Source organism: Ambystoma mexicanum, chromosome 4q (genome assembly GCF_040938575.1).
Source record: "Ambystoma mexicanum isolate Mex_15411 chromosome 4q, UKY_AmexF1_1, whole genome shotgun sequence".
In the NCBI taxonomy this organism is placed as follows: domain Eukaryota; kingdom Metazoa; phylum Chordata; class Amphibia; order Caudata; family Ambystomatidae; genus Ambystoma; species Ambystoma mexicanum.
The window spans coordinates 77,136,876-77,158,881 of record NC_090928.1 but is presented as its reverse complement, the minus strand read 5'-3'; the positions used below and the strand labels follow the sequence as shown (position 1 = coordinate 77,158,881).

Below are 22,006 nucleotides of genomic sequence, written 5' to 3'. Positions count from 1 at the left end.
TCAATATACAATCTGAATAAATCGAGAGATCATAGAGAATACATATTTATACAGACCACTGTCCTACATACCAACAAACATTCATCGTCCACTGCTCACCTGAGCAATCGTGTGCCGAAATTGAGTCAGAATTGCATTTGGAAGCAGTTTACGAAGAATTCTTGGTCACCGCTTTTTGGTGTACTTTGATTGTTCGTACATATCGTCGGTAAAGTGCAGGCGCCAGACGCAGATACAATTCGGCCCTCATGTTTCCCAAGATAACCTGGGCTCTACTTTCTATCTCATCCATTGGAAAACTGCAATTTGTAATCCATTTTCTTATCAAATCAATATCCTTAGGGAATATATGCAGGACTGTGCCCTGAGTTTCGGCATGGCTCACAGAAGGGCAACCTATAACAATGCATGAAGGCATTCTTGATAAGTTTGTAAGATCTGTATAAAAAATATAATCATTACAAATGATACTGTATGAATGTGAATAAAGCAATTATTACACAGCTTTGTCTGTAAAGTTTAAGTTACTTCGATACGCGGCTAGTAGTAGCAAACCCTTTTGCTCAATATGTATTTTTTTTAAATGCACATTTTGCATCATCTTATTACCAAAATACTCTTTTGGGTAATATTGAAACGGTGTCCGAAAAGGAATGAATAGTGGCTTCGAACTGTATGCCATGTCTTCTTTGGTGTCCGAAACAAACTGGCCCAGTTCGACCCTGTTCAGAGGTGCAAACTGCCATTGATAGTAGGGAGGAGGATGGATGGGGACAAAGTGAGCGCAAAAGTCCCAGCACACTGCTCAATTGACAAAAATGTATGTTGATTGCTTGAAGAGGGGAGTCAGGAGTCACTTGGCCTGTCGATGTGGACAACGGATATCGCAGGATATGGGACCCATTCTTTGAGGATAGTCGCAGCCACATCAGCATGGCGTGAAGGCATGTGGACACAAGTAGTCAATAAGATAGGTGGTTGGAAATCGCATTGTTTCACCAGATGTATAAGACCAGAGCTAACATAAGCAATATCATTTAACAGATGAGAGAAACCCTCCAAATCAGCATGTTTCATGGGAGATTCCTTTTGTGGGTAGGACAGGAAAGTGGACTTAAGTCAAAACACAAATTACCATTTAAAAACACGATCACATCCTGGCGAGAGCAGTCTATTCTGACGCAGAGCATTTCCACAAAAATGGAACACACCTGTCATTAAATGGGATGGAATTATTCCATTCAGGGATTTTAACATACTAGCAACAAGTGGGTGTGAGTAGAGCTTTAGCAGAGCAAGGTCTTTTTTATGAACCCGAGTGGCCCTGGACCCACTCGGGTGTGGCGGCATGGAAGGAAGCTGCCAGCAAGCACAAGAGTGCTCACCAGTCAAGATGCAGGTCCCCAACACACAGAGTTGAGAGCCTACAATGGTGGCAGTCGGTGAGCTATGATAACGCTGCACACTTGTTGATTTGTGACATAAACACAGTCATTGTTTGGTTTATTTCTGTTATGTTTAATAAAAGCCACAGACTAAATAGTTTGCATAATTTTGTATGACACGAGACATGAATTGGCGTTGTGAAAAGGGGCATAAGAGTTAGTTTGAGGGGTGGGTGTTCTGTATTCTTGCTGTGAGGGCACTTGAACTTAGGGCGGTGCATCAATGGATAAGATTAGCACAAGAGGGGCCACGCCCAACCCGTTGTTTACGCATGCGTTAAAAGTGAGAAAAACTGAGGTAAGATGCATAGGAAATTTGTTTAAGATTGATTACAGTATGCTTAAAAATACATGCCCGAACGATCAAGACAGTAACATTTTTGAGCGAACTATTACTTTAAAAACAGTGTAGCGTAGCACACCACACCTAATCGGGCATATATTCTCCTATGTGGGGCTGAAAATGAGTGCATATCTGCTTCAAGATCTCTAGGACTAAATGGCAAATGCCATTGTTCTCCTTAATACCAGCCATACATTTAATGGAATTTAAAACAAAGCCTGGTTTTTAAGGTGCGCTCGCTGAAGTGAGGGAACCAGTCTAGGCAAGGCTGCAAGCCAGAATAAGCAGTGGTACGGGGGAGGAGGGCTTCCTGGATACCTTGCATTTGTTATTATGTTTTTTTTGTTCTTTTTGATAAAGATTATTTTCCACAGTTTCCTTTTTGATGTAGAAATCAAAAAGGAAACTGTGGAAAATAACTTTCTTTATCAAAAAGAACAAAAAAAACATAATAACAAATGCAAGGTATCCAGGCGCTTCCCTCCACCCCCCGTACTACGTAAACAAATGAGGTGTGGGCTTCACCTCACCATAAACCTGTGACCTTGCAAACAACATTCAGAATCTTACTATACAAAACTAGATCTCAGCAAGGCTGGTTCCAATCCTAGGGCCCACTCCTTTTTGTTCTACAGAATAAGGAGTGGCCTCTGTTTGTTGGCTGCCTCCAATTCGGCGGCTTCTGTCGATCTTTGTATTGGGCCAGCAGAGAAACCAGATATGTATATGTTAACTTTGAATCTTTAAAATAGTTGAATGCATTGAAGTTACTTAATTAGAGAGTTATGTGGTTGATCCAGGGCACCTTATCTGCTTGTTAACCCTTTGTAATGCTTGCTTTCTCATTGTCCATGCCAAGTTCCTTTTGGCCAGCAAACTAGGGTGTCTAATGTTTAGGCCTGTCAAACGCCCCATATTTCAGACCTGTACAAGGCTACTGCGTTTTCCTTTACTTTGCACACTTGGATCATAACGTCTATGGTTTGATCCTTATAGAATAAGGCAAATGCAAACATTTCTAAATAGATTGGGACCTTGATGCTTGCTTTTTGATGTTGACCATACTAGCCAACTTGGACAAGGAACACGTGCCAATATAGTCGTATGATTTGTCAGAAGAAATACTCCGACTAAGAAGAACATCATCTAGATTTGAAATGGAAAAAGTGGTCCAAAAAGATCTTTTCTTTTTTGTTAAAATAACATTCAGCCCCAATGAATGAATTTGTCCAATATAGGCTGTAATGAGGTGTTGAAGGGACAAGGACAATTGGCAAGCAGAACTATGTTGTCGACATAAGCCTAAAGTGGAAAGATGGAAAGTTCCTATGTCGAACCTCATCAGGGTTGGTATATGGGAGCTATTTAGCTCCTGCTTGTAGAGTAGAAAAGCCTTGTTAGTTTGACTGCAGCAGCTAGCAGGAGCTACTTTGGATGCCAAAAAAACACACCTTTGTGAATATAACTGTGCACATTTGGGATAATCTAAATATAAGAAGTCCTAGATAATGGACATTTATTTATGTTGGCATGTATAATGTGCGCGAACCCTGAGGGCATCAAGGCTATGATTATATGTTTGCATCTTATGTGGAAGTTACATTTGCAGAACGCTACGTACTAGATCCTCGTTCCCCAATGGTATCTCCTAGTCAATAGTTAATGCTGGATACCCAAGAGCTGGTTTTCAGCTCCTGCTTGCCTAATCTTTATTTCTATCCCTGCATCAACCTTAAGGTTTGAAAGATTGGAATATAATGTGTTTCGTTAAAATGCTGTGGGGGCGGGCATTACGCAGCATTATCTAACAATGCACTCTATACTGACGTAATTGGGGCTCCCTTTTTAGTATCTTAAGGCTGTTTTCTTGAAGTGCAAAATCCTGATTATCCTTAACAAATCAATAGAAATCCCTATGTCCCAAACAATGCACCAGTCTTCCTCGATTTTAGATGAATGCTTCATACAAAGAGTACTTATTAAACTATATGGATTTCCCGACAAAAGACCCCGATCCTTGCTCCCAAAACGTCCCAGAAACCTTATTTTGTGGGAGTCAAAATGTAATAAGACCCAGTCTTGCAAGTAATTTGAGAAAATGTTTCCAAACCGCCTGCACAAGCTATCCAGTAATGATGTAAGCCAGAAACTGATTTGCAAATTGCAGTCACATTTTTGAGGATTGAAAAAACTATTGCAGCTTTAACATTACATTTATAGATAGTGCACATAAGTGGCAGACACATCAGATGTTTATATCAGATTTTAAAAAGATATATGCCCATCTTTTGTCCTGGAGTGAAATGAAGGATTTATTTTGAAAATTTGAATTCTACAACCAGTTTGATCCCAAAACCCCCAATGGGCAGTCTTAAAGTTGTTATAGCGCTCCTGTGTTGGCCCATGTTAGCCTGTGTGGGCCTGCAGCCGTCAGTCAACCGGCAGCTACTGACCGGTTATGTGAGGTTTCAGGCAGCGGGTACAGCCATCACTGCTCTCCACTAAAGTGACCAACCCAATCTTATACTTTCTCTATAAGCTGGTTGTCTGATACATCCACCCCAATGTTTTTACAGTAATCTGATCTTGCATGTAGCCTGACTGTGTTTAGTGACATGGCTCGCATTTAGCCTGATTGCATCCGTCACATATAGTCAGAATTGTGAAGATTAGCCTTCCGTCCCATCTACACAGAATTGTGAACATTAGCTTTACGTCACATCTTCACAGAATTGTGAAGATAATCATGCGTCACATCTAGATAGAATTGTGAAGATTAGTATTGTGTCCCATCTAGACAGAATGTGACCCCACTAACCAACACTAATCAAGTCGCTTCTCTGCATACACCTCCCAAATAAACACAACACACTGCTAAAGCACAACAAACCGCACACACTTCAATACACCCACAATAAAACAAACCACACATAGCCAAGCACAACAGCACATGGCGGCTACCAACCGAAAAGCACACCTAAGCTCAGCGAACAGTGTAAACTGAACTGAAGCTGCCAACAGCATAGCACAGCCCTCTTGCGCTCCTCCCGCTCGGTCCTGCTAACTCACCCTACTCTCTTGCCTTTCAGATCCTCGAGCGCCAGGTGACCACTCCAGTGTGATAGTGCGCGATGTAAATATCCTTTAAGCTGGATGGTTGTGACTTTACAAATAACATGCAAATAATCAGAGCACCTTTGACCGACTATATCTCAATTCTTAGCTTTTAGCGTGTGTGTGGACTTGCTACCTGAGAATTAGAATCTTATACAACCCTGAAGTACTATCTGGGATAATCATGTCAAAACATGGGATACAAGATTGAAAGCTGGCTCATCTTTCTGTTCATGAGTCCATGGATAGAATTTGATTTAAAATTGTGCAATCCCAAATTCCTAAAACAAATAAAGTATAGACGTCTTAAGTGGAGTACAGTCTGTCATTTCATTTCCTTTAGACAATGGCACATATCGTACTAATCTGGGCTGGTAAACAATGACTTGTATCACCCGTAACCGCTGCATACAGCCAGCAAATCCTGTGTCCCCACCTGTATTTCATGACTGCAATAGGCTGCTCTCTGGTACACTTAAATACCAAGAATGCGCTCAAGTTTCTACTTGGCAGCGGCTTACCCCAATCCTCTGGTAAGACTGCTGTCTGATGCAACATTAATTCTCAGGGTGAGTTTGTCGGCCCCTGCATATAACATGAAAAGCATGAGGGGCTTGATGTGACTTTCAAGGAAATACACCTGATGAGAGGACAGGAGATGCACTTTAAAATAAACTTTTTAGAAGTCCTTCTGCACTTGAGGCATCACATCTACTGGACAATCTTTGTTGATGAAGGCCTTATAACTTGGCAAACTCTGGCTGGAGGGTGGCGAAGGGGTATGGAGTCAAACGCTGTTTTCTACTTCCGGCTCCACAGTAGATTAAGAAAACAGCACGTGTATTTCAAACACTTTCTTCAAGATACTATATCTCACTGCCCCACCACTGGAAATTGCACACCTTGTTGGCTTAGCATGCATCAAGTGCCCCTGGAGCAAAAACATTAGGTTAACAGATTTCTGACAAAGAACATTCCTCAACTAATTTGGTGGGTACCCTACATGGCGAATGCTGGATTTCTTCTTATGTCGTTGGAATGTCTACCTATTGGCAGTTAATGGGTCCACATATGGCACTCTATAGCACTCTATAGCAGGTGCTCTGTGGAAAGAGGCGTGCACTTATTACGTGATTGGTTGATCCTCCATTTCCTCCCAATCAAAGACAGCAAGCATGATGCTTGTCGGCCCGCCAACCCTGGTTCGCTTATCTGATGGAAATTTCACTGTCTCCTGCAGTGAAACTACCCTGCCCGTACAACATGTCACAGGACAGGGGCCAAACACTTCAACCATGCCCACAGATCCTGAACTTTGCAGCCTGGCTCCTGAGGTCATAGAATTTGGACATTTGCAGCTCCCACAGAGATGCATGGACATTCTCAGAGAGGCAAGGAAACCGAACACTCGTTACTGCTACTCTAGCAAGCGGAAACGGTTCGTCATCTGGTGTAAGTCAAAGAACATCAACCCCATTGACTGCTCTCCCACACAGATTGTTCTATACCTGACTCACTTGTTGGACTCAGGTTTAGTCTTTAATTCTATTAAAGTTCACCTAGCTGCACTCTCCGCATACACTACGTCTCAACATAAGGTGTCATGGTGGAAAGTTCTAGTTATTAAAGCCTTCATGGAGGGAGTGAAAAGAATTCACCCTCCTATATCTAACTCTGAACGTTGTACTAACCACGCTAATGGGCTCCCCCTTCGAGCCCATGCATAAAGCAAACCTTAAGGATCTCACTCTTAAGACTACTTTCTTGATAGCTATCACCTCCATTAGAAGAGTGAGTGAACTACAAGCGCACTCTATATTAGATCCCTTTGTAACAGTTCACAAAGATAAGGTGGTTCTACGCACACACCCTAGGTTTACACCAAAGTTCATTTCAAAATTTAATGTCAACCAGTCTATAGAACTACCAACGCTCTTTCAAAACCCATCAAACGTGGGAGAAAAGAGCCTGCACACACTTGATGTGTTTAGAGCGGTCATGTTTTATATGGAAAGAACTAGACCCCTGAGAAAGACTAATCAGTTCTTTGTCTCAGTGACCGCATGAAGAGAAGGAGATGCAGTTTCCAAATCCACTATGTCTAGATGGATTGTCCAGTGCATCACTCTCTGTTTCTCTCTTGCTAAGAGGGAACCGCCCTTCAAGCCTAGAGCACACTCTACTTGAGGCACTGTGGCATCCATAGCATTCATTGCAAATGTTCCCCTTGAGTCCATTTGCAAGGCGGCAACCTGGAGTTCTGTACACACCTTTACAAAACACTATTGTCTAGATGCCCATTCGAGATCTGATTCCCAGGTGGGACAAGCAGTACTAAGACATCTTTTCTTTACTGTTCCTTCTCACAACCCACCTCCAACTCCGGGTACTGCTCGCTAGTCTATACACAGCATGTGATTCTAAGCAGATTAACAAACATCAGAAGACATGCATTACTTATCGTAAAAGCATTTCTGATGGATTTATCTGCTTAGATTCACATGCGCCCGCCCGTCCTCCCCGCTGGGATCGAAGGAACATAGACGCCTTATTACTTCTCTTTTCTGTACTCACTCACGTTAGTCATAAGTCTCCCTCATGGCAGAAAAAATACAAACGGAGGGACCTCGACGCGTGAGGGATTTTGGGTACACTACACGTCACTATAGGGATAGTATTACAGACATGCCTATGTCGACGTCCCCTCTTCGACTTTCGAAAAACAAGATGCAATACTCCGCAGTGACCACTGAATGTCAGACTATGCACAGCATGTGTATCCCGGAGCCAGTGGAAATACCCTTAACGAAGAAGCAGCCGTCAGAAGGACAGTATGGCATCCCTTTTGATTTATAAGTGAACCTCAATAAAGGAATATTTTGTTAGCAGCACTAATGTTTCCCGTCTCCTTAACACCCCGCCTGCGGTAGAGCAGCAGAGGCAGTTCTGGCAAGAAAGCGGGGCTGACTGTGACGTTGGGGTCTGACACTGAGTGGGGAACTTGAGTAGTGGGAGCCAGGTGAGTCTAATACAGGTATACTGTGGCATCAAAGGCCTGCATTGATTGGAGAAGGGCGGAGGAGATCGGGCAGGCCTTTCATGATGGAATCCAGGTGATAACATTTTATATTTTCAACAGACAACTCTTTGCTCAACTACCCCCATTGTTGACTAAACCTTGAAGGCAAGCGTCCCCAGATAGCACGACCCACCCCCTAATGAGAGGCAAAAATGGACTCTCCCATGAATGGGAATAAGGCTAGGACCAAGTGCGGGTCAGCTTAAGGAAAGCTTTATCCGGGTCAAAAATAGGGCATGCAAAGAACTCTGTAAACTCCGAAAGCGCTCCGTCTGACAATCGCAAAGACAGGCGTTTATATTTACAAAAAGTTTCATAGGCACCTACACACTATAGGGGGCACATGTACATGGGGATTGGGTGGCATCGACTAACTATATGTGCAGCTGTGATGCGTCGCTTCGTGGTTGGTGGACACCGCCGGGTGCCAACGTGGGGTGGGCAGGTCAGCTGGGCTCATCCGGGAGGCGCTGTCCGGTCAGGCGTGATCAGTGTCATTGATGGACGTCTTCCTTGGCTTTCTGCCCTAAGGGCCAGGCACACCCCATTCATTCAATGCTGCAATGCCATTTGCCCTGCAAATCCTACAATATGTTATTCTACAGGTTAATACAACACGGGAGGAATGCGCATTAGGTGGGGTGCTGTAGCGATACATCAGTACAGGGTTGCTGATATCCTGTTGACTAGGTATCCTAGGTCATGGGGGTCCGGTCTCGAGGCACGGGGTAAGCTGTCCAGCTTTGGGTCTCGTTAGAAGTCATGACGGATGCTTTTACACAATGTTGGTGCAATATTAGGTGTCGTGGGACCTATGAGGGGGCACCTCTGGCCTCTGGTTATGGCCGGATTTTGCTGCTGGGCTGTAAATAATTCAGGTGGCTGTTTGTGGCTATGTGAGCTGCGGGGGAATCATGAATGCTTGAAGCGGCTCCAGCCAAATTGGGGGAGGTGAGGCGGTGTAGCTTGGGCCTTGCTTTCTCTGGCAGGCTTCAATGGGAAGGGAGGGGAGGTGGCCTTGGATATGCCCACAATGATAGTCTTCTCGCAAGCTGCAAATTGTAAAATGAAGGGATTCGCATAATGTAAAATGGCTAAGGGGTTACACATCTACAGTATTTACATCCGTACATATTGATTTCAGAATTCGCTAACTATATCTACAGCTCCATTAGTCACTATAGGGTAAATATTTGCAGTATTAGCAGTTTTAGCATCTCACTGTAAACCCGATACGTGAGGTAGCATTAGGGTTGGTGGAGCACGCATGAGCAACAGACCAATACGGTTGACAGCAGTAATACACATTAAACCTGTACATTTGCACTTCATGGCATTCTATGTATTTCATTTAAGCAATTTACATGGGCTCACAATACTGTCGCGCTTGTGTTCCTTGCACTCTAGCAGCATCGGGTAGTCATGGCATAAGGACTTGGTATCACTCACTTTACATTACCCCTAGAGAAGCACATAGTAGGCGGCCAGGGGCCCTGAGTGTGTGCGCATACTGAGAGGGTTTGAGTGTCATGACCATGTGGTCACACAATGACACATTATTTTGTTCGTACAGTGCGTAGATTATTTACACGGAGGTCGTGCAGAAGGGATATCATTGTAATGCAATATATGTATATGTGTATATATGTATGAGCAGTTTCTTGGTGTGGGATTAAGGCTTTTGTTTCATCGAGGACGGTTTACAGTTATTTTCCAGGCCAGCCCCGCTGCCCGGGTCACACTGAGGATAATGATTCACTGCGGAAGGTGAAAGATACAGTGTTTGCTCTAACACTAGCTCATGTCCGACTGGTCGTGGGAACGGGCTTTCAGTAGATCTGCCAGGGAGCGGAGGCAACAGGGTAGACGAGGACTCTCTGAAGGTGGGGGCCATGCTGCAGCGCACATGGAGTCATGTCTTAAAATGGCGTTTTGGTTTTCAAAATGGTTCCCAGGGTCTAGCCTAATACAGTACGTACGTTTGGTCCATGTGTCGGCCAGTGGTCCACCCACCACCTGGGCCCTGGTGGCAGGGGGGCCCCCCGATGAGTCATTGATATCACAAGGAGAGGACTGCAGGGGAGGGGGGGGGGTCCTCTTTGACCTGTCCTCCCATACAACCTGTTCATCTGGTTTTTCTGTGCAAACCCAGGTAACCACTTGTGCTTATGGCAGAGTAAGTTTGTAACACATGTTCCTCTTTGAAATCCCTCCTGTGTTCTGCTAGGCAGTTTGAGCACAAGCTGTGTATTAACACATATTCATGGTAAACCTGCATCTTGTGACACTGAAACATTGAATCCCTCTGGTCTTGCATCCTCTTTTATGTGGCGTAGTGTCAATCTACAAGGTCCCTTGGTTAACTATCCTCACTTAGGAATTGCTCAGCTATTTGCAGTGGTTTGTTTGGCTGTAATATCTATTTTTGAGAACAGTCTTAAAAGCTGTTGCTATTTTATTCACTTTTAAAATGACCATGGAGCTGTCTTGTGAGTTTGGTTGCAATATACATAGTCGAGCTACCAGAGCCCTTCATGTTTGAAGCAAGGGGCTTCCCAAAACCTAAATGGACAATCAATGAAAGAACTGTGTAAAGGGAAATCAAATACCCAATGAATGAGAGGGGAGAAATGGGCAGGAGGAAATGACCTCCTTTAGCCCGAATAAGGTATCCAGGACAAATGCTCAAATCTTTGGTTCTGTAGAAGAATATTAAGCTGAAATTGGGCAAATGGTAGGAAAGATCTGCTTAAGTATTTGTTCCCATTGACTTTATTGAGCATTGAAGCTGAGACAAACCTGGGGGAAGACTTTCATTTAACATGATTTATTAAACTACCTTCAACTTCTTGCTTCTGTCCACTAGGGCGGGAAGTTACTTACATGGAAACGTTAGCATAAGAGGATCACTTAACATTATGAAAAAACAGGAATTATTGATGTCACCCCTTGAGGGATGAAAATCTTTGTACCGACTCCAGCCAACTCCGGACCTTCATTTAGTGTTGGGGAACTGGTGATTTTATTTAATAAAATCTCACATGAAGTATCAAGAAATGCACAGTTACTAGAGACCTTGACTGCTCACATTTCAGAAAAGGTCAGACTTTGGGTCAGGAGGTGGAAAGAGGTTTGGGGGGGAAAAGAGAAATGACAATATGTGTGGAACTGTTGAAATCCCATATTTTGCATTGCAACCGATGATGTTATGAACCCTAGAGAATGTGATTGAGTGTAAAGGTTTGAGAATTCTGTGCTGATGGTGAATTCTGACATTACTTGGGCAGTCATGGGATGATCAGTAGGCACCTTAAACGGTAGTGTAAGGGGATTTTGAACTAGGCTAAGTTAGCTGCAACTACCCCTTACCTAGAGCTGTTTGTGGAGACAAATGGAGTCGACCTTGGAAGGGCTACTGTCCAAAATAAAAACGGAACGATGGGTACAAATGACTTGGCTAGATTCTTGCTGAAGGAGCCAAATGGAAGGCGTAAAAATAAATTAATGGGGGTGTTGAAATTACTCTTAGTACCAATTTGGAAGGTCTTTTTGATCTTTAGCCGTTTCAATAATCCTAATGAGAAAAATTAAATATTAAGTGAAAGAAATCAAAGGTTGGTAGTAAAAAGCAAACTCAAACCTTCTCCCATGGTTTGAGTTTGGTCTAAGAGTCAATAGGCGCAAGAGGTACACGAACATTTAGTGAATATGTGATCGGGGGGGGGGGTTATTTTATTGGGCATCATCAAGAAAATGATGACAGAGAAACCCATTAATTCCCTTTCCATGTTTGAGAAGGAAAATGGGCTTGTGATGAGTGTATCCTGTCTATCTGTATCCTGTGTATCTGATATCTGGGGAGGCCCTGGATTGGATACAATTGTATGTCTGCAGCAGAAGCAAAGGGTGATGCAGGGGGAAACATGAATTGCTTTGATAATCTTCATTAAATAGCGTTTGAGTGTCTTTTAACCCTTTAAGTGCCATGGCTTTCACCCCCTACCCCCTTGTGCCAATGCCTTTTTCAGTTATTTTGATATGTCGCCCTTTAATGCCTTGTAACTTTTTTGTTAGATGAGATATCTCAGCCAAATTTGGCCCCTTTTTTTCCCACCTGTAGTCGGTCGTAATGCCACCCAGGAATCCTAGGTTGCTGTAGGGGGGTGAGTGAAAATAACCAAAAAGGGTGAAAATGTTGGGTTTTTTTCAAAACATGCCAATAAAATGATGTACAAAGAAGCCTGTGGTTTTTTCCTTCTAAGAGCAAGGAACAAATGGTTTGCTGTGTTGAATTCCCCATTTTCTTGGCATTCAAAAACAGGTTGCGTGGAAACGAAAAGAAATTATTTTGATGTGGTTATCAATCGTTTTGTGAGGTAGGCGATTTTTGACAATTGGACATGCGTGGACGGAATGGAAGAAAAGGGTAGGAAAACCGAATTTGAGGACAGAAAGGCATACATTTCTGAAAAGTAGACAGAATTCCAAGTTTTGGAAGGGGTGATTTGCGCAGGTCAGGAAACAACTAGGTAGGGGAAAATTCCATAGTTTAGGGAAAATGACTAAAAAAAAGGTGTGGTGGACGTGGTTGGCTTGATACGTCAATGGCTTCTATGAATTTTGAGAAAAACAATGCTCTGCTACATTCCCCCAACTCTTACAGTTAGGAAATCACAAATTGTTATGTAGTGTTTCACAAAACAAGCAATACCACAAGCCATGGTACACTGGAGTTTTATGCTTACGGCCTGAACAGACGTACTTGGCATGTGTAAATCAGGAAAACCAATGTGGTGAGTAACGGCAAGCATACATTTTTTGAAAGAGCACAGGCAGACCTTTTCAAGGGTAGGTGACTTGTTCAGGTTACAAAAGTGTATGGTGCCTAAAGCAGTGACTAAATGTAGGGCACATTTGGGAAATGAAAGGGTTGTGTGACAAAGGGCACCAGCAAATGGGTCAAAGCGTTATGAAAACCACGCTAACACAACAAATGTCATACCTTTCCACGTTCCCACAGGTGTCACAACAAAAACGGTATGCACATGTGTGGGTGCAGCTACCTGGGCGCAAAGGGGAAAGCCTAAAACACGGCTAACCCCAAGTATTGTTTTCCAATTTTTTGGAATTCTGTTTAAGCGCACACCATGCAGATATGGGCCTAGGGTGTCCAAGCCACCATGCATTTCATGCATTTCCGAAAAGAGGACACCCGTGGGAATCCGCACAGGTCTGACTTGTGTAAATCGGCCCAGAATGTAACCCTAGTACAGACTTTTTGACAATGAAAAAAAAAACAGGACATCATTAATGGGTATAGAAGGGAAGGAAACTTTCAGGTGCCATGCAGAAAAAAGGTATTACTTCCTTTTCAGACTTGGAACATGCGTTTCCTTGTTTCAACTCCCCTTCTAACGGATATTTTGCCTTAATGTTCGGAAAAATGGAGTCCTTCATGGATTTTTATGAACACCTTCCAAAAAGGAGTAAAGGGATTCCTCAGTGGACGCCACTCTATTCAAGAAGGGAGAAACACCTATTGAACAAGTAGAATAGCATATAAGAGAAGACAAGGATATAACTGAAAGAGGAAGTTGTAGAGAGGAGAACGTAATCTTTGAGGTGTCACAACTTTCACTGTCACGACTATCACAACCTGCTTGTGGGCTCACCTGTGAAGACTTGGAGTGTTTCTTCTTTGTTGACTATTTCTTGGAGGTGCCGTTCTCGTGGAGGTAAGGACGGGCTTCTTCCGACGCCACTCTGTCGGTAGTAGTTCAGATGTCCGAAATGTAGACCGTGTTCCCAGGGAGGAGAGAGAGCGATCATAGAACCATGCAAGTTTGTGGATTAATGAGCCCAGGGAGGAATAGCAGTGGTGCAGAGGCCCCGCGGCAATAGGAAGCCCAGGAAGGAAGAGGTGCAGCGATCCGGGGATAACCGCGAAGTAGGAAGGAATAACCGCAGAAGGCTGCAAGGCGCGGCCGCGGTCGAACAGTCCAGGAAGAAGCGCAGGAAGGAATCACTAGGAGAGCGATTCCAAGGTAGGCGAGCACTAGGAACAGCAACCAGAACTCGGCACTGCAAGCGTTGACACGCGCCGTACCGCAGGGGCGGGGTGCTTATCTAGCTGAGTTGGTATACCCCGGAGCTAGACTGCAGATCCGAGAGCGGTGTCCGCCATGTTGGGGGGTGTCATTCTGGTACGTTGCTGTATAGACCAGGATGTCCGGAGGGCGCAGTAGCGTGCTTTCATGATAGGAGGATGATCATGATATTGACCCGAGAGAATATCTAATAAGTTGACCAGGTATTTTCGAACTCTGCCCCCCACCTTCCCTCATTACTTACTTCCTTCGAGAGGATTAATGTCTTTTATAGAGATCTTCTAAAAAGGGTAGCTATTAGGTTCAGTAGACAGGCACATGAGTCTGAAGATGAAGCTGTTGAATGAGAACAAATCTTTTCCCCCAATCCATTCCCTTGCACAAAATTATACATGAGGGTAACGCCATCTCTAATTACTCCAGTACAGACTAAACCAGTCAACCCAAGTATAGAGAAACCATACAAACCAGCTCCAAGTGTACCCTAAAGACACAGTATTCACTACTTCAAGGAAGAGGGCAGGTACTCTCCTGTCATCTAATGCAGCAGTCTGGAAACTGCCACTATCCAGATGTTTTGGACTACATATCTTATGATCCTTAGCCCAATGTCACAACCATAGGAGAGCCACTACGAGAGAAGCACATGGGAAGAAGCCTGACGCACACTTTAATTATTCAGATTACTAGATGACTACAATTGTCATGCCTACCCAGCATTGTCATTGGGTCAGGATCATGGGTTATGTAGTCCAAAACATCTGGATAAATGCCCACTCAGTATGGTGCTTTGCTGTGCGTCTTCTGAAAAGTGCGTTTCGGGTGTGGCATCATCATCATCATCTACTTGGCTGATGTGTCCTCTCTTCATAAGACTCACAGATGTGAAGAGGGGACACCTATTAACCAAGTAGATGGTCACCTGGCACACACTTTAATCTTTCAGATGACGCACTGCGAAGCACCATACTGAGTGTGTGTTTTCCATAGCATGAAGCAGCGTTGCTGTGGAATTTTAGTTTTGGCAATTGAGAAAGACGCAGGGAGGTTCATGACTTCACGCTGAACCTACCGTGCTGATGAAGATGGTATACATCAGTGTTTCTCTCGACCTGGTTGATGATACAAATGGAGTGTAATGTAAAAGGACACACCGGGCAAACTACAGTTTTAGTATAGTTCAAAGTGAAGGTTATTTCTCACTTACTTCCTTTGCCAATACATTCAGTGGAGATGACAAATGATGTCAGGAATAATAGCAAGCAGACCTAGTGGAATAGGAATACAAAGCATCCAGTTACTATGCTTGCAAAAGGGTTTATAGAAATGGGTGGTAAAAACAGTAAAACAATAAAGAATAAAGCATATTATGACTAGTTTCAACCATCATTTTTACATTAGTGATAGAACACTGGCTGGTTTTCGCAAACCAGGTAGTGCAGATAGGGACAGTTCTCCCTCTATCGTTCACCTAGATTGGTGGCCCATCACCACTTCCTAGGGGTAGCACACTTGCGCAGAAGGGATACTTGGGATCTTTGCAGGGACATTTACCTAGGTTCACAGGTTTAGAAGTAGATGGAAGGTCCCTCTCCTTTACAGCGTTTTCACAGTATATTGGGGACCACTGAGATGAACTAGATCTCCTCACTGGAGAGATGTTGGCCATTAAAATGGACAATAAATAAAAGATCACAAAAGGAAAACAAATGGCTACGGCCATACTTAAGAATGCCTTAGAAGTAGCAAACAAAGCTGGCAGGATGATGGTTTGAGCTACCATTATTAAAAGGCATGCACGGCTCAGGCGGTCACGCTTCAGATCTGAAACTCAAGATAGCCTTCTAGACAAGCCTACTGAAGATTCATGTTTATTTGGGCAGCTGTAGATGAGGCTCTGGAAAAGGACTAAAAGAGCATGAAACAAGTTTAGGAAAAATTACTTGGAAGACCTACTAACAGAGGGGTACTTTCTCCGGTAGGCAATCTTTTCAGGGGGCCAACCTTTTAGTCTGGCGACTATCCACACCAGTTATCCATCAGGTAACTGTTTACCAGGACCAAGGAACATGTGGTTTTGATCCCATCACCAACAGTGTAGAGGCAGGGCACGCCACAGAGCCCTAACCCCCCCCTAGAGGGGCCGCCTCCAACACAAATTGTCTTTAAATCCTTCCATGGTCTTGCTCCTCCTTATCTCTCCTCCCTTCTCTCCTTCTACTCCCCCTCCCGATCCCTTCTCTCTGCTGACCACTTCCTTCTCACCGTACCTCCATCCCCCTGTGCTTCCTCCCGTTTCCGCTCCTTCCAACTCCTTGCACCCCTACACTGGAACTCACTCCCTCTCACTATCCGCTCCTCTACGTCCTTCCCCTCTTTCCGCACTTCCCTTAAATCCCTCCTTCTCCATTCTCCTCCCTGAAACCTCCCCCTCTACCCTCTCTGCTTCCCCCTCCCACCTCTTTCTTCCCCTCGATTTTCCTCTCCCCTCTCCTACCCTCCTCTCTTCAATTACCCTCTTATAACTCTCCACCGCGCCCTCCCCCACCTGCCTAATCCCACTCCTTATTCCTTCTCCCCTTCAGTCAATTGCTCTTGTCACTGTTTTATCGAATGATTCATGATATAATTTTGCTTCATCTGTTACATTGTTGATGTTATTATGTATAATGTTATACTGTACAGCGCCTTGGTGTAATGCGCTCTATAAATCAATCAAATTGACAGTGATGATGGTCCCCTCCCTTGTTACCCTTGCAGGAAGTTGTATAACATCAAAAACCCATGGATAAGATGGGATAACATCAAACAATTGAGTAAATTTAAAACCCTCTGGGTTCAAAATACCTTAAACTACCCCTCTGTAAATACCTCCCCTCTCAAGCCCTTTGCTCCCCTACTTCTAACTCCCTCAGGGTTAGTCGTTTTGCAAAGAAACGAGCTGGGGGTAGATCTGTCTTCGACTGGGACCTCCCTTTGGAATAGCCTCTCGGCCACCTTGAAACTTGAGGAGAACCATCTCCGGTTTGGGAAGTACCTTAAGACATTCCTCTTTGCCTCTGCCCTCCTTCTCCCCTGCTGATCTGTTTTCTCTCTTTGCATCATGACCTGGCCACCCTCTGTCATTCATGGCCAGGTACATGCTCACCCTGCCACCCTCCTGCACTGCCTCCCGGCCACCCCCTGCACTGGGGTTCTCTATCTGTACCCATACAGTCCCCCTCCCCCTGCTCTTCTGCACTTATCAGATATACTATTTCGGACTAATCTATCACCCGCCACTTGCTGGTTGCACTACCATGGTTTATCACCTTTATTTTATTTAGTATTTATTCTGTTCTCTCCTCTGTTCCGCACTCCCCCCTTCCATGCACTTGCCCCCTTTTCCATGCACTTGCGCTTTCTTAATGTCACTGGGCCTAGTAAGATCGCTGTTTTTTTTTCTCCCTTTGCCTGGTCGCACTCTGAAACACTTCTGTACGAGCGTGATATAAGTGAAATATCATTTTCATTTAATTTTAGTACAGTTAAGAGTGGTACTGAATTGAGCTGCTATCAAAGCCATCACCAGTGCTTGGATTTCCTCTTGTATCAGTTACATGTTCCATTGTACTCCTCCTAAAGGAAACTACAAAGTCCCACCAATGCAGGAATGTACTCTTATTTTCTAGTCCCCCCAAAAAAGACCAGTCCAAAAGCCCGGTCCTAGACCGAAGGCTAGACAACAAATATGTGAAACCTCAAAGATTCAAGATGACCACTTTGCAGGGGGCGTGGGGTGTCATACTTCTACTAAAGCAAGGAGTATACATGATCAGATTGGATATAAAAGATTAATACTTTCATATTTCAATGTTCCAAGGTCATCGCAAGTATTTCCACTTCAACATAGATCAAAGACCTTTCCAATTCAATGTCCTTCCTATTGGAATAGCTTTAGCACCTCCTGCATTCACCAAGGTGCTCACAGTTGTGGTAGCACACCTGTGGCACAAATAGATACTAGTATAACCTTATCTAGACACCTCCCTAATAACAGGAGAAAGTGTGGAACAATGTCTTCTTCACACACAAGTGACAATAAAAAAAGTCTGGGATTTTCTATCAATGGAAAAAAATCCAGCCTTGTCCCAAGCAAAACCAAAAACATTTTGTAGGAGCATTTCTAAACACTTATCAGGCAAAAGCTTATCCAACTCTTAGTACGAGCATTGCAAGCGCAGAACCCACACAATGGGAAGCAGAATAAATCAGGAAAGTAAACTTTTAGATCTGTTAGCATAGTGTATTATCATTCGCCATGTATGTCTCAACATGCACCCAATCCAACAGTGGCAGGTGGAACTCTGGTCTCAAAAGACAGAGTGGGACAATCTAGAGGTGGTCTCGCAAAATGTTGTAAAAGGCCTTCAGTGGTGGTTTGTAAAAAAAACATGTTAAAGAGAGAACCTTTTGTAACACTGCCAGTCGAAATAACAATCTAGTCGGATGCATCTCTAACCGGGCATATTGTCAATACCTCACTGTTCAGGCAAGGTAGACAAATCAACAAACAAAACATCACATAAACTGGTTCAACTACCAGCAATCAGTATGGCATTCTGCTGTTTTCAAATGATAGTAGCAGGAAAATGAAGCCTCATAAATACCGACAGCACCACAGCCATGTGTTACATCAACAATCAAGGCTACACATGCTCAAAAGCACTTTCGATACTTGAACAGAACATTTGACAATGGTGCATGCAAAGAAACATCTGCTTCAAAGAGCAGCATGTTCCAGGGCACACTAATGTCTGGTGGACAATTTGAGCAGAGTCCTCATAACCAAACGCACCAATACACTCCAACAGATCTTTGCAACATCGGGCCACCTTTCAATAGATTGGTTAACAGCAGAAAGCAAAAAAATCCTAACTCTCGCTTTCAGGTCCCTACAGGAGGTGTTTCTAGGCTAACTGTGGATGAGCCTGTCCGGCATATTTGTGTGCTTTTCTCCTGACACCATTGCTCCACAAAATAATCCACAAGTTGGGACAAGGAGCAGGTAACCGCGATACTGATTGCACTAATGTGGACAAGACAACTGTGGTATTTCCACCTAATGATTGGCTCTTTGCCCACAAATCAGACTCCATCCAACTAACAATCTGCTTGCTCAGAATCATCACCAAATAACGCATCTGAACCCTCATACTATCAAATTTGACGCTTCGCTCCAGAGTTCATAGAATTTGGGCACTTACAATTACCTAAATGCTGTCGGGACATACTGCGCGAGGCAAGAAAACCAGGCATTGATACTTCACCAAATGGGAAAGGTTTGTAATCTGGTGTAGCCCAACACCGATCTTTCCAATTAATTGTGCAGCAACAGATCAGGTCACCTACCTGCTGTGTCTTTTGGACTCGGGTCATTTTCAACTCGCTCAAATTTAATTTAGCAGCTCTAGCAGTTTACACCACATCTCAACACAAAGGTTCATGGTGGAAAGTGCCAGTAGTGAAAGCTTTTAGCTATCCTCTGATAGCTGTTTCTCCTCCAGGGTCGGATCTAAATATAGTATTAGTTAAACTAATGGGACCTCTGTTTGAACCTTTGCATAAGGCTCTGTTAAAAGAGCTTTCATAAAATGTTTTCTTCCTTGTAGCCATCACATCTATTAAAGGATAAGCGGTTACAATTTCTTCATCTTTTGTTGTAATACATAAACATAAGGTAGTGAGTCAGACACATCCATGATTTTCACCAAAATGTAGATCAGTGTTTCATGTTATCCATTCAAAGGAGTTAACAGCATTTTTCCAAAACCTTCAAAACGTGGGAGAAGAGGGCATTGCACACCCCTGACGTTGGTCATGTACTACCTGGATAGAACCAAAGATGTTTTATGCATCGATAGCACCAGGAAAAGAGGGAGCCCCTTAGTAACTAAAACAACCATTTCAAAATGGATTGTTGGGTGCTACAATTTGTTGCTGTACCTCATCAACCAAAACACTCCAGTTCACACCTATATCCAGGAGCACTAAACTACATGGAGTACAAGAGAAACATAAGTGTTTATTGCTAATGTTTCACTGGTTGCCATTTGAAAAGCAGCAACTTGGGAATTCTGTGCACACCTTACACACCACTACTGTGTTGACCCACAAGCAAGGGCAGATACTCATGGATCAAGCAATTCTAAAGTATTTGTTCCTTCTTCTCGCCCACCACCATCAGGGAAACCCTGCATGCTAGTCTATACGAAGCATGTGACTCTAAGCAGATTCACAAACCTCAGAATGCAAATATTACTTGCAAGCCCCAGAAAAACTATTACTGATATATCTGCATAGAATTTAATGCAGCCACCCATAACTCCCCGCTAGTGAGCGAAGACAAGAGATTCTGGGTACACCTGTGCATGTAGAGTAGGGATAGTATGATGGATATGCCCTTTTTTTCAAATTTGTAAAACAGTTTAATACTCTGCACCAATTACTAGATGGCGGTTTATGCAAAGCATGTGATTCTAAGCAGATACAAGCTGCAGAAAGACTGTTACTGGTGAGTAATATTTGCCATATATATACCTTAAAATAAATCCTCTCGTGGAAAATCTGGTACAAATTGTATGTAGGAAACTGTCAGACATGCAGATTATGTTTCAATGCAAACATTAAATTGGTTCATGAATTAATGTCACATAAAAATTCTTTTTTTTTTATTCACAGATGGTTTTAAAGAAGAGCAAAGGCTAGACGATGAATTGTTTTTGGGACTGATGAAACTAGTTTTCTGCATCAAATGTTCACATAAGCATGTTATACTTAAATAAAATAAATTGTTGCTCATTCAATGTGATTTGTTTTATAGATCTACAAGCTAAATGAAATGCATTGTCCTTTTACATCTTTTTCATAAACTCTGATGAAATCGTTGCTTTTTCTGCAGTGCAAACATGCTTACTTAGAGAAACCTTGTGATTGTGCCCGTGATATTGCAATCACCTGGTTCATATTCTTCTGCATGTTTGATTTTTAAATATTTTTCCTTTCCTTCTTTTCCTTTGTGTTTTTTGGGAAAATCTTGAGCAGAATACACTGTACCCAAATCACACAAGGATGGAGTGCATTTGCTTGTGTTTCTTTTACACAAATGCTTGAATTGTGAATGAAGGTGAACCAGGTGATATGGGTGGGATGGAATCTGGAACCGCGGAAGGTACAGACTTAATACATCATTAAATAGTTACGTACTGTGGTGTTAATATATACAATAGTTCAGTGGAAACATGAGTATTCTGGTGGGAAGGTGATGCTACATTGTATCTTTTTGTAGGATCAATCCTGGAGTTCTGTATAGTAACAGCATTCTAGTGATGGGGAGTTCCTGTGGTAATTAGCAATGTGTAGAATATCAAGTGATTTGAAGAGTGTTGGGGCAGTGCATTGATCGATTGGTAGGCCTGGAATTTAGAGAGGGACTGCTGTTGCATAGAAGGCCGGCTTTCCTGGAGGTGGTGTTCAAACAGTGAATTTGAAAGGTTGAAGAGTTGGAGTGGCAAAAATTCAGGGTTTGTGTTGAGGTAGTAAATAAATAGTGAGTCTCATCATGAGGCTAACATGATAGTTCACCCTGCTTTATGGCCATGCTGTCTGGTCTTTTATTTCTTTTTATGTGGAAGAGAAGGCCTTGATTCTGTACTGAACTCACTCTGCCATTGTTGTTCGAAAGGATTTTTCCAAAATGTGTGGATTGATGAGTCAGGTGGAGGCTTGAGTTTATGGATGTGTGGTGGTCTCAGCCAATCCACAGAGGCAGTGTAGGTGATCAGCTGTTGAGTTTCAGCTTACTCCTCAGAGAAAGGAAAGGCTGCAAGCTGTAGGGCATTGAATAAGGATATTTGGTTTGTGGAGAGTAATGTATATG

General features: G+C 43.3%; 1 protein-coding gene across 1 annotated transcript in view; it reads left to right on the top strand.

The window, feature by feature from the left end:
- The window catches only part of CENPW (centromere protein W), a 110,246-nt gene extending 89,313 nt beyond the window's left edge, over positions 1-20,933 (top strand). The window contains exon 3 of the mRNA XM_069607504.1: positions 20,809-20,933. Coding sequence (XP_069463605.1) covers positions 20,809-20,835 — 27 coding nt within the window. The 3' untranslated portion in view covers positions 20,836-20,933. The remainder of the gene's footprint in view (positions 1-20,808) is intronic.
- Positions 20,934-22,006: the final 1,073 nt, after the last annotated feature.